The sequence below is a fragment of the Gadus macrocephalus genome, chromosome 11 (assembly GCF_031168955.1).
Source record: "Gadus macrocephalus chromosome 11, ASM3116895v1".
In the NCBI taxonomy this organism is placed as follows: domain Eukaryota; kingdom Metazoa; phylum Chordata; class Actinopteri; order Gadiformes; family Gadidae; genus Gadus; species Gadus macrocephalus.
In genome coordinates, this window is record NC_082392.1 from 14,048,503 (window position 1) to 14,061,613 (window position 13,111).

The 13,111-nt window shown below is 45.0% G+C and overlaps 2 protein-coding genes across 8 annotated transcripts in view; one reads left to right on the forward strand and one right to left on the reverse strand.

Moving 5' to 3' along the window:
• The window catches only part of LOC132468235 (neurocalcin-delta A), a 50,743-nt gene extending 48,106 nt beyond the window's left edge, over window positions 1–2,637 (forward strand). For all 5 annotated transcript variants that reach the window (XM_060065958.1, XM_060065961.1, XM_060065960.1 and 2 more), the window contains one exon: window positions 67–2,637. The gene's annotated coding sequence lies outside the window, so the exon portion shown is untranslated. The remainder of the gene's footprint in view (window positions 1–66) is intronic.
• Window positions 2,638–2,989: 352 nt separating this feature from the next.
• Window positions 2,990–12,180, reverse strand: LOC132468227 (grainyhead-like protein 2 homolog). 3 transcript variants are annotated; one of them, XM_060065950.1, is made up of 15 exons: window positions 11,848–12,180; window positions 11,088–11,274; window positions 10,293–10,802; window positions 10,054–10,109; window positions 9,454–9,688; window positions 9,106–9,217; window positions 8,246–8,340; window positions 5,612–5,770; window positions 5,362–5,419; window positions 4,926–5,065; window positions 4,770–4,807; window positions 4,242–4,330; window positions 4,036–4,121; window positions 3,819–3,883; window positions 2,990–3,705 (listed from the first exon to the last, which is right to left on the reverse strand). In XM_060065950.1, the coding sequence occupies exons 1-15, from the start codon at window positions 11,859–11,861 to the stop codon at window positions 3,591–3,593; spliced, it is 1,959 nt and encodes a 652-aa protein (XP_059921933.1). In that variant the 5' UTR covers window positions 11,862–12,180; the 3' UTR covers window positions 2,990–3,590. The 3 variants fall into 3 exon arrangements, with proteins under 3 accessions (XP_059921933.1, XP_059921932.1, XP_059921934.1); XM_060065949.1 differs by having other exon boundaries at window positions 4,242–4,333; window positions 11,848–12,179; XM_060065951.1 differs by lacking the exon at window positions 11,088–11,274 and having other exon boundaries at window positions 4,242–4,333; window positions 10,293–10,650.
• Between the last annotated feature and the right edge of the window lie 931 nt (window positions 12,181–13,111).

The window sequence follows — 13,111 nt, forward strand, 5'->3', positions numbered from 1 at the left end:
AACTTGTGAAACGATGAGCCTTCGTCCAAACCGACCATTCGGGGTGTCTCTCTCTCCTCTCTGCAGTGCGTGTATGGGGACCCCTTCTCCCTCCACCCTACGAGGAAGACGGACGGCGAGGAATATTTACAAAACAAACACACAGAACAAGGTGATGATGAGGAAGAGCGGCCTTCAAACACCTGCCGGGGACGACGAAGAGAGGGGCCGGAGGGGGCCTGGCCTTCACAGCTTCACCCGGTCCCCGGCCCGTTGTCCCACAGAACACCGTCTGGACCCGTCGGCCCGAGGCAGCACCCCAACGCCCGCCTCAGTGCCCGGTCGACGAGGATATCCTCTGTTGTTTTCAATAGGCATGTCATACGGTTTGTGTTGTTTATATATATATTTATATATATTTGGACTCTGTATCGGTGTTCCTTAGTGCCCCGTACGGCCCCCTGGAGGGTCAGCCCACCAACTGTGTATGATGGACGGAACCTGTGTGTGATAGACACTCTGTTTGTGATGGACAGTCTGTGTGTGATGGACAGCCTGTGTGGGATGGACAGTCTGTTTGTGATAGACAGTCTGTTTGTGATAGACAGTCTGTTTGTGATAGACAGTCTGTTTGTGATAGACAGTCTGTGTGTGATAGACTGTGCATGAAAAAGAAAGGGAATGAAAGAAAGAGGATGATATTTTCAGATAAAGTTGGTAAAGTGAAGTTGGTTATCTTGAGGCAAGGGGTTATACTGTAGTGGATATTATTTCATCTGGAGAGAAGACTTCAGATTTTTGTCTTTCAGAGAAAAGAATAGAGACTTGCGTTTTAGCTGTTTTGGTTTTTTTTTATACTGTGAGAATGGATGTGTTTTTGTGTTTTTTAAATTCATTGTCAATACATTTCCTCCTCCGTGTGTGATGTCACGTCATGAGGAGAGTGTGGTCCTATGCACGTCGGTCTCCACTAACGCCTGTGAGGTAGAACAAGCATCACAGAGGATCAGATGTATTCCACTATTTTTTCATCCTGGATTTTTGATGTCATTGAGATATTTTACAGTTTAAGTTGCTACAATATGTCATACATAAAAGAAAAGAAAGCCTGAAATGGTTGTTTATTCCAGTCATAGCTGGTTATGACTGTAGTGTAGACTGAACTACGCCTACATTTGTAAAGCTAAAAACACTTAACACGGTTCCAGTATATCAAAAGTGCAGTTTAGAATTTGTTTTTATGAAATGTGTTTTCGTATATCAAGCATGCCAATTATTTCTCTCTTTGACATTCATCGTGTAAAGAACAAAACCACTCTTCTTTACGTTCTGTGTAAGACATTTGAAATGCTGCATGTTGAAACCATGGACTCCACACGTTTTTCTTCAGTCAATTAACGGGTGTGGAGAACTAAGTCAGACTGTGTTTGTATGGGGGCCTTTGCCTGCGCTGTCTGTGTGTGTGTGTGTGTGTGTGTGTGTGTGTGTGTGTGTGTGTGTGTGTGTGTGTGTGTGTGTGTGTGTGTGTGTGTGTGTGTGTGTGTGTGTGTGTGTGTGTGTGCGTGCTTATCAGTGGCCACCGCTTGATGGCTCAGCCTGCCTGCGTGTACGGGCGTCTGTACATCAACATCACCTGCGTGTTACTCTCTCGCCAAAACTAGCGACTGACGGTTGCATTTACAATACTTCACCACACAACACCACTGAATAGCTTTAAAATGAGAAAAGCACATCTAGTACTACAATGTGTACACACTGATGACACAAGCACATGTCAACGTGTACATCTTAAAATAGACGGGGGGTATGTTATGGTTTTTACATGCGTGGTGTTAAATATCTGAGTCGTGGTCCATCCTATATCTCCCCATCGTCCCTCTCCTCACTGTAGGTGATTTAGCCATAACCTGCCCTCCTCCACAAGCACAACTACGACTCTGCCTTCCCGTGACTTGCTCTGTGCACTTAACCGTCCCAAATGAATACACCAGATCGTTTGGGCGTAGTATTACGTACATTCATTCAGCAGGAGTCAAAACATATTGTGTGTCCTCGTAGCCCATAGTACTGTGGTTTCTAATGCCTACGACTAGTTGCTGTTGTTAAGCTAAGTCACTCAATCTCCCCTTTGGTCTATTTCACTAGTCATGCTAAAACACGGTCTTCTATGAAAGGAACAAAATAAAGTCTCTCCCCGAATGAAAGCAACCCAGGATCTCTTGACTATGACTGGGCACGTCATACCTGAGCGGATACCAGTTTGTTTTAGTCCTTTAAAATGCTGTTTATTAACTGCTGTTTTGTAATGACAAAAAAAAAAAAACGTTTGTTGACACAACGAAGGATTACAACTACTGTAACAATATTGTCGGACAGCAATGCTTTCATTGTTTTTGTTTTCTACCTTTAAAGCGTCCGGTGTAACATTACTGTTAAACACAATAGAATCTTGTGGTCAAGTGCCAAACGATGATAAAATCGGTATTGTATAAATTTATACTGTAAAATTGTTATGTTGAACAAAATGTTTGTAATTGTTGCATTTTGTAGGTTTTGTATAGTATCTTGTATGTAGTGATTGTAGTTTTTTAACACAAATGTTAGTTTTTTTTGTCAACTTTAAAGGGCAAGGAATAAATCTGCAACTTTTGTGCGCTAGCACTTTGATGTCTTATTTTAAAAACAAAAACATTATTTATGCATGTTTAATTTACATCTCTTAGAGTGGGTTGAAAAAATCCTTGGTCTATTGTATCGTAAATGTTATACAAAATGCTACATCGTTATCTAAAATAGACGGCTGAGAACTTGGGTTGAGACATAAATAATGTTTTAAATGGTTTAAACAATGTTGAATCCCAATCAGCCGATAAGCTTGGCATGTAAGGACCAACTAAATGGCCCCTGATTTTACAGCAGACCTCCATCCACTAGAGCCACGTTTTGCACCGCAGGAACCAGAGTTCTACCTCATCCAAGTGAACCCACATGACCAATTAACACAAACAAATTGATAAAACTTCATTTAATTTAACCCTGTGAACATATACGTGTACAAAACCACAAGCTCAAACAACTGCATATAAAACTATTTAGTTTCTTAAAAGAGAAGAAATGAAAGGTGACAACGCTAAGGCACTTGAGGTTTAGTAGCAGGGATCAAGGAAACAGGAAGTAGCTACATCCCTCCAGCCTCAGCGCTGGGCTCTGTAAACCATCCATTTCTTGGAACATCAAAAAATAAGAAAAACAGCGCTAAAAAATAAGACAAAACCAAAAGGCCAGTACCAAAGTCAGTGAGTGCGGACCACATTATCAACCGTCCCATCACAAACCGGAGGGTTCTCCAGATCAACACCTGACAGGTAAAATCAGCAAGAACCAAATATTACAAATTCAAAATGGATCCAACTTTCCATTTCATCCTCAACTTTCCTGAGCAGTTGCTCATACCCAAATACATTATATCGCTGCGAAGTTGAAGAATCCTGCTGAGGAATCAATGGATTTCTCCAAATGAAATGTGAGAACCGCCACTAGATGCTTGGTTGTGTGGTGTGTTTTTAGGGGGGGGGGAGTGGGGGGTTCCAGTCCAATTCCTCTGTGCCCTGTTAGATCTCTGACAGAGTGACTTGCAAGGAGTTAGCTGAGCTTTCGATGGCCAGGATGAAGGTGTCCTCATTGGAGTAATTCTGGATGATGTTGTTGTCCATGTTGACCAAGATCCTGATTAAAGAAACCGATAGAAAGCCAGTGAGCTAGTGAGCATACCTCCACCATTTGGTCTCTCATCAAGTGTTGCATGGATTTAATACGGGACTGTGTCGATCTTTCCTCACCCTTTTTTGCTCTTTTTGTAAACTTTGGCCATCTTGTCCAAAGGCAGTGCATATTTCTCAGATATCTGGAAGGATTACAACGGCAAAGGTTAGGATGCAGCCTTGACGTGGGTATGGGTCAAGACCAATCAATGGGCAGTTTAAGCTTTTGAGTCAGGAGATAAAGTGGTAATTTAGTAGGAGGGAGTAGCTGTCCGCCACTCCACACCAGACTCACAGCTTCCATCAAGGCCTGCAGCGTTGGGGAGCGCAGCATCAGGGCATCGAATACCTCGTCACACTCCTTCCTCACATACAGCAGGACTAACGAAACAAGGGGAGACGCGTTCACTATTGCAGTAATGACAAATTTTGGACAAGTGACAAGTAACATAAATTACAGGGAGATGAGAAATATATTTTTTAACCAAACTCTGGTAAAACCTTTTCTTTCAGGTTCCACCTTGGCCGTCTTAGCGGCTGGCGGGTGGAAGTCTTCTTCGGCGGGACACAGGGGCCTCTTCAGTGAAACGCTGCTGGTAATGGAAGAGGGAACGCAGTGAATATCCTGAATAGTGAACGTTCACTGTGATGAAGCCAACGCAGCAAGTTGTGTGACTATATACTGTGTATTGTACAGCACTCAAGTGTTTGGTTTACATTGATCTCGACATTAACAATTCTGTCTAACAGCAGCTTCTACATCACAGGTTATTTTTAATTGCAACATCAAATATGCCACCCCCATCAAGTCCTACGGTGGAATGATCAAGGTACACCCTAATCTGCATGGAACCACATCAAGGCCTGAATAGAGTTTGAGGAGCCATTACATGATGCTAAACATGTATCAGTGCGTGAGCGGCGCATGATTTGTCTGGCTACACACTCATCAGGAACATTTTAAACAGACACTTCTGGGTCCACCAGATACTTTGAAATTTAGCAAAAATTTTCAGAATATATCCTCACCCTTCTTTGCCCATCTCCTCGGATTTGAAGGCAAAGACCTGCACACGAAAAGGAACAATAAGCTCATCTTAAAAAGTGTGTTTGCATGTAGTATGCACTGCAGGGAGAACTGTTGTGTGTCCGTCCAGGTGTATAGCTCAGTATGTTCAGCTTCACCTGTCCGGCTCTCTGCAGGTTACCAAAGTGGACGTCAGGGATGAACAGGACGGGCTGGGAGTCCAAGTCTTTCAACACTTTAAACAGCGTGCTGTCAGCCTTCCTCATTGGGAGAGCCGCACATGGGTTGCCATTTTTGCCTGAGCCGGAGAAAAAGAGACGGTTCATGTGATGTTGTCATGTCAACCATGTGTTCATCGCCACTGGTCAATCGGATTTGGTTTTGGATTTGAAAAATGGGTTTCAATTAATCGACTGATATTAATTTAAAAAGGTATGGGAGATAGAGGGGAGGACATGCAGCAAATGACCAAGGGCAGGATTCGAACCCGGGTCGCTGCGCTCAGGACTGAGCCTATATGGTCCACGTTCTGCACACAGAGCCACCCCATGGTTGGTTGTTTATTTCTGTTGTGTGAGTGGATTACGGGCTCACCTTTTATCTTCTTTCTGAGCTGTTTCTTCTCCTCATCACGGATCTTCCTCTCCGCCCCCTGAGACAAACAGACAGACAGACAACGGACAGTGTCTTAACGGCGATGAGCTGCATGAGGCTGCGCTCAACGAGCCTTGTGCAGCCTCCCTTTCCTCCATGTACTTCAACTGTGCTTTGGGGATCGGTAGGCTTCTCTTATAATGCCTGACGTTTCTCTGTGAATGTTCTACCTGGCTCATGATCCACCCACCTTGTCGCAGAACACCTTGATGTGGGCGGAGGCGCGGTGGATGGGCCGGCTGCTGGAGCACTGGTAGCTGTAGGTGTCGATCTGGATCCTCAGAGGGGTCCCCTTCACCCCCTTCTGGGGGGAGAAGTCTGTGCTCAGGCTGTTCACCGAGATAAAGACCTAGGAGAGTTTAAAGAGGCACGGCAGTGTTTAGAGTCCAAACAGAGTGAGGAATGGAGAGAGATAACACATTAGGGAGGAGATCCAAGTGCTGCCAAATTTGTGACTAATCTGGGTGATTCCAACTTAAACTTGTTTCGTTTTTTTGTGCTCACTTTGAGGTCAAAATCTATGGAACCTAGGAGGTTGAAAGCAGACTGTCGCCAGGAGTCTGGACCAGAGCAATGAACACCAGTCAAGTACGCACGTTGAAATCAGCAGGAACCAGTTTCCCACGTTAGTGCTTTCTTGCTCATTGAAATAACTAGTCTCTCAACATTGGGAAAGGGTTTAAATTAATTAAATGAGCTACTGTAGTTCCCCTTTTAAAACTTTAATGGAGGGACTGGCTAGAGGCTTGTTGTATCGCTTCAGGACCGTTGGTGTTAATGACGACATGAAATGAAAGAAGCAGGATATGAGCGTGGGACAACATGTGGGAGGAATGTGAACTGAATCTTTGGGATTTGATTGGCTCGTTGGAGAGTGACAAAACACATACCCTTGCTCGCCAGCTCACTGTTTACTGTAGAAGGGTTAAAAATGAGGATGAAGGAAATGTTCGGCTTGCCAGCAGAGACATGTTAACCTAATCCACAGTGCAGTTTATGATTAGACTTGGATGTAAAATGACTAATAAACAGGATACTTTATTGTAGAACAATCTGCCAGGAGGCTGAGGTAACAAGATGGAAAATTGGATTTTCATCTAGTTTTTTCTTTGAATGTCTGCTATACCATTCCCCCAATTAGTGTGATTCATTGCAGCTACATCATGCCCAAATAGCAACTTTCCTTCGGTCCGATACCGTCCTGAGAGTTGGATATAGTACTAGAACAACACTATTGAGCATAAGCCCAGTAGTGTGTGAGGCATACATCTCTCTCTCTTTACGTAGGATATAATAGAATATGTACAGCCTCATGGTAGGCATACGAGATCTTTACACTTAATGTGCTCACACACACACACACACACACACACACACACACACACACACACACACACACACACACACACACACACACGGCTTTCCAGTTGAACAGGAAGAACAGGGTGAGTGGGGGCTGTGTGGCGGTGATAACGGTTGATCCGTCGCTCTGCAGAGCTGGATGCATCGTGTCTCAGCCTGCAGCCGCCATGGCTCATACCTGCCAACCAGCCTCCCACACACCCCCATGCACACACACTCCTACGGACACACCTCCACGTACACACCTCCACATCCCCTTGCCGCTCCACACTGACCCTTCATAGTGGTGTGTGTGAGTGTATGTGTGCGTGTGTGTGATACCATTGCACCCCCATTTATCTGAGTAGCAGAGGTCTACACAAACCATCAGTTAAAAGGTAGCACAAAACAAACAAATTAACTAAACACACACACGCACACACACACACACACACACACACACACACACACACACACACACACACACACACACACACACACACACACACACACACACACACACACACACACACACACACACACACACACACACACACACACACACACCAAACAGTCAGATCAGCCCTCCTCCTCCACCTTTAGGATTACAAAAAAAACAAACACACACCAACAGGCGCAATCCTTTTCTCCCTCCAGCAAGGATAATGACGGTGGTGGTGGTAATGATGGTTGCCGGGCAACTGCAGTGGCCTGACAAAAATCATTACCACTAAGTATGTTTTAGTGGTAATGATGGGGGGGGGGGGGACTCTTCAGAAACGGAATGGAGTGAGAGACGCATACACAGCAGAGAGTGAGACGCATACACAGAAGAGAGTGAGACACAGAGACAGCAGAGAGTGAGACACAGACACAGCAGAGAGTGAGACGCAGATACAGCAGAGAGTGAGACACAGACACAGCAGAGAGTGAGACGCAGATGCAGCAGAGAGTGAGACACAGACACAGCAGAGAGTGAGACGCAGACGCAGCAGAGAGTGAGACACAGACACAGCAGAGAGTGAGACAGACACAGCAGAGAGTGAGACACAGACACAGCAGAGAGTGAGACGCAGACACAGCAGAGAGTGAGAAGCAAAACAAGAGTGAAATAAGTGCTACATTTGGCGGACAGCGTCTGCAGCGCCTAAATAAGACGTGTGCCGAGAAATAGAAAAGGGATCGAGACCAGAGAGGGCTATACTTTCCTCGAGAGCGAGACTAGACAAACATCCGTTTGACTTCTTTCTTTTCCTCTACTCCATTTTGTGTGTCTTCGTCACAAAATGCAACTGTGCTAACCCTAATAAAAGCCAAAGAACACATCCAATGCCTTCTTAGCCAAATTGCTCCACTCTATTCAAATAAGAACGGCACCTATTATTCTCCCTAGGCTTAAGGGAGCCGTGTGGTTTGGGTTAGGTTCATTATGTCTAGCCTCGGCTCATATCAAAGAACCATCTTTACTTTGGTTCCTCTTTACCTTTGCTTCTTCGGTGAGGTCCCATGTAAAGGAAACTGCATTGTAGGCGATTTCCTCTACATTCCCGATGGTGTTGAAGCTCTCTTTGTAGTCGGCTAAAAAAGAAGACAGAAATCACAAGTCGTCGTCAGTAGGCGTTTGATTTGATAAAAAAATAATACATCAAATACATTTGATACGCTGAATGGTGTCAACATCCGACCAATCGATTTGAAAAGCTTGGAATCAAAACATGCTTTCCTTTAGTTTTGCCTCTTGCTCTAGATAAAACCCACATGCCTACTTCATGTGTGAATTATCTACACCCTCTCACTAAAGTTGTATGAAAATAAATACAGACCGCCATTGCCTCCTATCTGTGATGTTTTAAAGGCGTCATTTCCGCCCAGCGACGTCAGCCCATCGTCTTGGCACGGCCACCCATAATGCGTGTTCGACACCCCTCGCTTCATTCCGAGTCGTTATCACCACAAGTTGAGGCCCGTCTCTCCCTCTCTTTCCCCTTAAGTCTTACGGCACTTGGTCCCCGCCCGTTTCTCTTGTCAACGTCTATTCAAATACACAACCTGGTTCCTTCCCCAGGGCCGCTGTGGGAACCAGGAACAAACCGTTATTTAAATGGGCTCCCCTGTGTCAGGTTTCACCCAAAGAGCCTCATTCGCCTCTTTGAACTTTCTTCCCGTTTTGCCGCCTGCTACGGTCGACGTATGGAACGTTTACGGCTGATATTCAACACCTGAGGGCGTTTTGAGTCTTGAGAGGTTTACGTTTCATTACAAGCAAATTGGTCACCGTCGAATATCCTAAAAGGGAGGAATTCTTAATGTTGCGCCATTAAAATTAAGACTTGGTGATCTCACCGATGTCCAGGACCCTCTGTTTGGCCGTGTGCTGGCGAGAGTGCCAATACTTCCAGTTATTCAGCTGCTCGTCTCTGCACTTGTCCTCCCCGAAAACCACCATGACGACACTCTAATGTGGAGACAGAACCACCAAGATATGAATCACACCGGTAAAACAGACCCCAAGGATACATCACAATGCTGCACGGGAATCTGCCCCCAAATAAGTCCACATTAATCCACGCCGCGAATTAACAAAACACTATGGTTGTTGTTGTTGCTTATACGGCACAGCACAGCCTGTTCCAAACGCTCACTGTTTCAGAGTGAGTCCATCACCTCCATCACACCCTCGGCTCCCCTCACCTGAACAATAGTCTGCTGCGGCAGCTCTGCGCCCCCCGCGGCGCCTTGCCGCCCGCGGGCCGGCTGGGGTCCACTGGGCCGGGCCTTGGCCCCGGGCTGGCGGAGGCAGGATCTGAGGCCCGACTGGCGCAGTGTGATGGCGTAGAACTGGCCGCGGTTCAGGTAAACCATGGGGCCCTCGCCCTGGCGTTGGCGTAGAGACATGCTGGCCTCCAGGGTGTACTGGAAGGAGTCCCTGCACAGAGATTCACACACATGTGGGACCTGCTGTGAAAATGAGTGGCTGATGGGGGTCCTTTGTCGCAGCTCCTATTTGTGCTGTCAATACAGGACAGTGGATAACAGTGGAGTGTTATCCAGGCGAATGTAATCTAGGAGACTGAATGATATTATATTCTGTTGTTGAATTGACAGGCTTGAATTGCTACATGTGCGTGTGTGTATTGGACCATGTGAGAGGAAAGACTAATCAAAATAAAACACTTTCTTTGCGTGACCTAAGAAAACCGTCTCAGCAAGACAGCGAGCAGCGTGCGGTCCAGTTGATCCTTGGTTCTGTAAATTGTTTTTTTAATTGGAATCTAATTGACACTGACTTACATTGGTTGGCTGTAGCAGATATCTGCCACTGCTTGGAAAGGACTGGACTCGTAACTCTGTAACAAAAAAATAGAGAATGAAATACAAACTCACTGAATTTATTAAAGACAATCCACAATTGGTCATGCCTTTTTAAAAAACAATGTTTTGCATTCCTGATTGGAGCTCACCAACATTTCAATAAAAGCTCCACATATATAAAGTATAGAGTATAGATTATAGAGATGGGGGGCTGGCACCTCTTTGTCGTCACAACAAGAGTCGTCGTACGTGCTGTCCGGGGGGCTCCTCTCGTCCTCCTTAAGGTGGGCCAGGTAGCTCAGATCACACCTGCTCTGTTGGTTGTAATCCATCCTGATCAGCTCACTGGGGTCCGCTTTGTACGAGCCTCCGCAGCAGGACTTCAGGAGCTCTGTGTTTGACATCTGACTCTCGCTTTTGACCAGCGCTAGAGGAGCCATGCCCACGCCTCCATCCCAGCCCCCACTGCTGCACACACCGCCCCGGACTTCTGCTGAGGCCGACCCCATGGAGCCGCACTTGGAGCCCAGGTGTTCCGCCGACCCAGAAGGGGTGGTGTTGTTGGCGGTGGTTGTGCTAGAGTTCATTGAAAGATTGACGGGCATGGAACGTAGAACCTGGAGATGGTTCTCCAGCAGCTCCAGGTTGGAGGAACTGTCCCTCGTCGCTGTGGCGGACAGATCGGTGGGTTTGACAGCACTGGCGATGTTTCTCCTCTCCCTGGGAACCTGAGAGGATTCCAGCCATGAGATAAAACGGTGAGCGTGTGAGTGTGTGTGGATGATGGGTGATTTAAGCGGCCTCACCCGGCCGACTCCAATCACACTCGGACACCAGGTGAGGCTGCTAAAACCACCCATCATCAGTACATCGGTCAGGTTTCACCCCTAGACGCTATTGATTTGACAAGGATCGAGTCTGAGTACAAGATAAATGAATGAAAGGCTCTGATGAATATAAAGCTAGTGGGGCCCACTCATGTCTTACTACTAGCTGTCCAGCCTCTGCCATACCTTGTAGTAGTCATAGAGCAGACTGAGGGCCGCAGCGCTGTCCTCGTCCCCGTTGATGCTCATCATGGCCTTGGTGGCCGCTGTGAGGGGGTTCTCCAGGTAGCTCTTCCACGCTTCATCCTCATTGTTGTAGGCTTTTCGCTGAGGAATGGAGGCCTCATTTGGCACCACCACCAGCAGCCTTTTACTGGTGACAGAGACAGTAGTCCGGACGGAATGAATTACTTAGCCCACTTGTCAATGGCAGGCATGTCTTCCAAGCCACCAGATCTGCCTCGGGCTGTTTCTCACCGAACTCGAATATAATAAAATATGTCCTGCACCTTTTGTTTATCTAATAGGTTATATACAGGACATTAAGAAGCTTTTCAGTAAAACATTTAACAAAACTAAAAATATATATATAAATCAATAGCTTATAAAAAAATCTAAATTTAATAGAATGTATATGTCTGGTTATAGCCAACATTCGGTAAGATAATGTCATGATCAAAAGATGCTATCCACCAAATTCCTTCTTGAAGTCCTTTAAAAAGGAACCTTAAATATGGATAGTTTCCAATATGTGTAGCTTAGATAGTAAGGGTAAATAGTCGGTATATTATTGCTGAAAAATCACACATTCGTTTTAAATAACTTTTGCTTCAACATCATTGAGTTGCAAGTTTTAACAGTGTAATTAGGCAAACAAAGTAACAAAAACAGTCCAAACATGATGAAGTCTAAATAATATGCGATCAACCTAATTTGTGTCACTTACCTATCCATATCCATGTTGTCCTCGGATCTATCAAGCCTCGTTTGAGAAACTTGCCTTTCTAGTTTGCGCAGGTGAATTTATGAGTGAGCCTGACGGAGATGACAGCGAATATCCAGTGCTTTGCGCAACGCGTTATCCAAACTCCAACAATTGATTAAACTATTTTAAGTAACCCCCACCATATACAATGACCTTAAGTTACCAGCCACGAATATGACGACTGCCGCCGATCCCAGGTTTAGTAACCTCGTTCCCAGGCGTTAACGTCACGAAGCAACGCCACGAACGGGATGCTCTAAATCGGCGTTATTGGCAAGAGAGGGGGCGGGACTTTGGGATACATGGGTTTTAGAGAGAGCGAGAGAGAGAGAGAGAGCGAGAGAGAGCGAGAGAGCGAGAGAGCGAGAGCGAGAGAGCGAGAGTATTCGTCAAAACTCAATCTTTATTCTCTTTGTCGTTTTGTTTTTTCTTCGTCTTCTTCATGTGATTACGTTCCTTCTAGCTCCGGGGTACTTGGTTACACAAATAATAGGAAGTAAATTATCTGATATTGCGCTGCGGTAGACCGGGAAAACGCCACAATCCGGATCCTAGCTCAGCCTACAGGTTTGGCGTAAAATCGAGGAACATTTCGTGCGCCTAGGGAGAATGTAAACAAGGAAACTAATATCTCGCTAATGATTGGATAGACATTCGTTGACACATTTGGGGCAGGTCCGTCTTTGAATTACATCGATGAGTAGATTCCAATATAAAGTTACATTCAATGGATTCAGTTCTAAATTTAAATTTGAAGCATAAAGTGTCCTGCTCTTTTCATGATAATGTTTGAAATCCCTGATATGTGACGTGCAGTGAAGTCATATAATAATAATAATAATAATTCATTTAATTTAGAGGCGCCTTTCTCGACCCCAATTGGGGCCGAGTGGGAATAGCTCAATATATCATGGCAACATGAAACTAATGTAATGTTCATTGGAATATTTCAAGGCAAAAAATTGGTATGGAAAAATTCCCCTGCCGTATGTTATTAAAAAATATTGAATTGTGTAGGCCTATATAAAAATGTAAACACAATTTAATTCATAAAATTGAAATATTATAGGCTTTGCCAAAGTTCAATTGGCAGATAGTCGAAAAACGATATACTATACAATATTTATAAGTTAAACAGAAAAAACGAGTTTCTGCAAAATAATCCCATTTTAAAACTTAAGCAAAATATATGTTATTATTCTGATTTAGTTCAAAAGGCTACATA